Raw genomic sequence first — 2,500 nt, 5'->3', positions numbered from 1 at the left:
TAAAATGAAAACATGAAATACGCTCTCAGAGTCAATGAGAGTGTTTAATATTTTCTCGAATATAAACCCTTGGATATAATCTAGTTGACAATAACTTTGTCGCTAGATAAGTTTTGATTAAAATTCTTTCCCTTTAAAAAAATTCAGATACATTTTGATATATTGCTCATAGCACTTAATTGACTGACCTCATATGTCCATTATGTAATTTGGGTGGCTCACTACTGTAATTCTAATAAGAATTTGTCTCTGTTTTTTCCTCCCAGGAGTTAGAACAGAACAGGATTTGTACGTTCGTCTAATAGATTCAATGACCAAACAGGTGAGAAAGTTTAAGCTTTGGTAACAGTTTAAGTTGCTGAGTTTGTATTTTACATTCAGTTCAGAGGGCATGGTACTGAAAATTGATCTATTGTATCTATTTTTCTTTTAGTTTATTTATCATGCTAATTAAAATGCCATAGTATTGGAAAATATTTAGAAAGAAAAACAGTTTTATTGTTACTACACTAGGTAGTATATATATGTAACATTAAATGCCTTGCCCTCTGAGTCAAATTTTAATCTAATTAATTTTAGCAATGGATAGTTAAAAGAGAAAATGCTATAAAGTTGCCCCAAGTTTATTTTTAAATGCATTTCTTTAAATTTGGAACTTATTTTATATATTTTCCACGATGGGCAAAGTCAATACTTCTTTCTCGACACCTTAAAACTGAATGTGATTTGTCCTTTTATTTTATAATGTGATGATCTAGTAACGCGAGACGTTTATTTGGATTTAAAAGTTAAATGTGTTGAGGTGAAAAGTCATCTTGTTCTCCTCTAGTCCATATTCACCTCTCAGCCCCCCATCTCCATAATTCAAACTCCATGCTCCAGGGGTCACCCAAACCCGTCCATTTCCCTGAGATCAGCTTCTGTTTCTTCTTCAAATCTCTGTCATACCTTGTAAATAACATAATTACAAACAGTTCCTTATTAAATTATTTAACCTGTCTTGGTCAACTTTTCCGATGATAACTACATGCTATCAGTATTGCGCCATAGCAATTAAAGACAGAAAGCTATTTGTTAGCTTTTGATAATGTTCAACTTTTTTTTTTCCCGGAGAGACGTTTGACCATGGGGCGGGGAAGGGAGAATTACAGTGTTCTGAAAACCAGATTCCAGATATGTAAATTAAAACCACTCGACAAACACGCCATTTTTAACATAGAATTTAACTGGTGTGTGTGTTACACACATATGTGAGAATAGCTTCACCAATATATGTTTTGCTAACTTTTAAGACCCAAAACTAAGAGTAGATGAGTCTTAATTTTTCCCTTCCCCAGCTGGAATAACGGGCTACTCCATTCGGCACACAGGTCTAGGATTTTATTTTTTGTTTCAGATTTCAGTCTTCCTTCCCCACCTCCCTAAAAAGTTTTCACTTATCTTGACAAAAACAGGATTCGATTTAAATGTCCCCAGTAGTAAAATTGTGTGATTTCCTTTTAGAGAAAAACAGATCTGACAGGCAAACTACTATCACTCTGGCAAAGACGAAGGCGTTGTACCCTTCAATACTTATTTCAATAGGTTACAGAGAAGCCCCTTTTAAACTCTGGAGCGCTCTTGAGTTGACAATGTGGTTTTATTTCCTTTGTATAGACCAACTAAATGTTTTCGGAAATCGCTGTAGCGGTCTAATTAAGAGGCTGATACAGGCAGCTATAAGTTTCGAGGCTGATGAATAAAAGAGTACAGAGGCTACATTTTAAGTACACTTTTATTGTTCATTTAGCTTCGTACCTTTGCAGTACAAACAGTGCTGAAAATAAAGGCTTTTAATCTCTCTTCACTGACGGGAGAAAAAATAGCCCAGTAACTGATCAAAGAGTCAATGGCGCTGAACCGACAGTTTATGGATTTCTGTTTGTGCGACAAAATAAAAAATAAATCACATATAAATACGGGGATTCATCAGAGGAAAAGTAACAATCGCCAGAAGTGATATGGCACGCTGCAACAACAAACATTTGCAGCCATAGAGCCTGCTTGTTATGTCTGCGGTGACATATATTACTTGTGTGTTTTCAAAACAATACCTGTCTATAAGGCTATAGGTTACCGTTGCAACTGGGCCATCTTTCTCTTTAGTGACTAGTGCTAGCGATGCAGGCTTTAATTTAAAATAACAATGGTAATAACCATGGCCCTGTCAACACACAACTGGAAATAAAGTAAGTGTCAAAGTGGCTGAGGAGGTTAGAGGGCACTGGTGATATCATAGTCACTGGTGATATAGTTTCCAGAGGGGAAGCCATGGCGAGGATTAGATCTACTGCATTTTTTTTCTTTTTTTTTTAAAGAGGGACTTGGTGGAGAATCTCTTTCCCAGCCCCACCTTCATTTTGGAGGCGTGCAAGGCTAGGGAGCGTGCACTGCAGCCGTGGGACTGGAAGAAAGTGCTCTCGTGGCTAGGCAGGAGCAGACTGTTCAGGCCCCTGCAGCA

General features: G+C 37.0%; 1 protein-coding gene across 12 annotated transcripts in view; it reads left to right on the top strand.

Annotated features, from left to right (window-relative positions):
* Positions 1 to 2,500, top strand: part of EBF3 (EBF transcription factor 3) — a 132,334-nt gene that overhangs the window by 2,423 nt on the left and 127,411 nt on the right. For all 12 annotated transcript variants that reach the window (XM_029911336.1, XM_024213285.1, XM_024213282.1 and 9 more), the window contains exon 4: positions 267 to 322. In XM_029911336.1, the coding sequence (XP_029767196.1) occupies positions 267 to 322 (56 nt within the window). The remainder of the gene's footprint in view (positions 1 to 266; positions 323 to 2,500) is intronic.

This window comes from Terrapene carolina, unplaced genomic scaffold (assembly GCF_002925995.2).
Source record: "Terrapene carolina triunguis isolate 2854851 unplaced genomic scaffold, T_m_triunguis-2.0 Scaffold95, whole genome shotgun sequence".
In the NCBI taxonomy this organism is placed as follows: Eukaryota; Metazoa; Chordata; order Testudines; family Emydidae; genus Terrapene; species Terrapene triunguis.
Note: the sequence above shows the minus strand (reverse complement) of the source record. Positions and strands in the feature narration are given on the sequence as shown.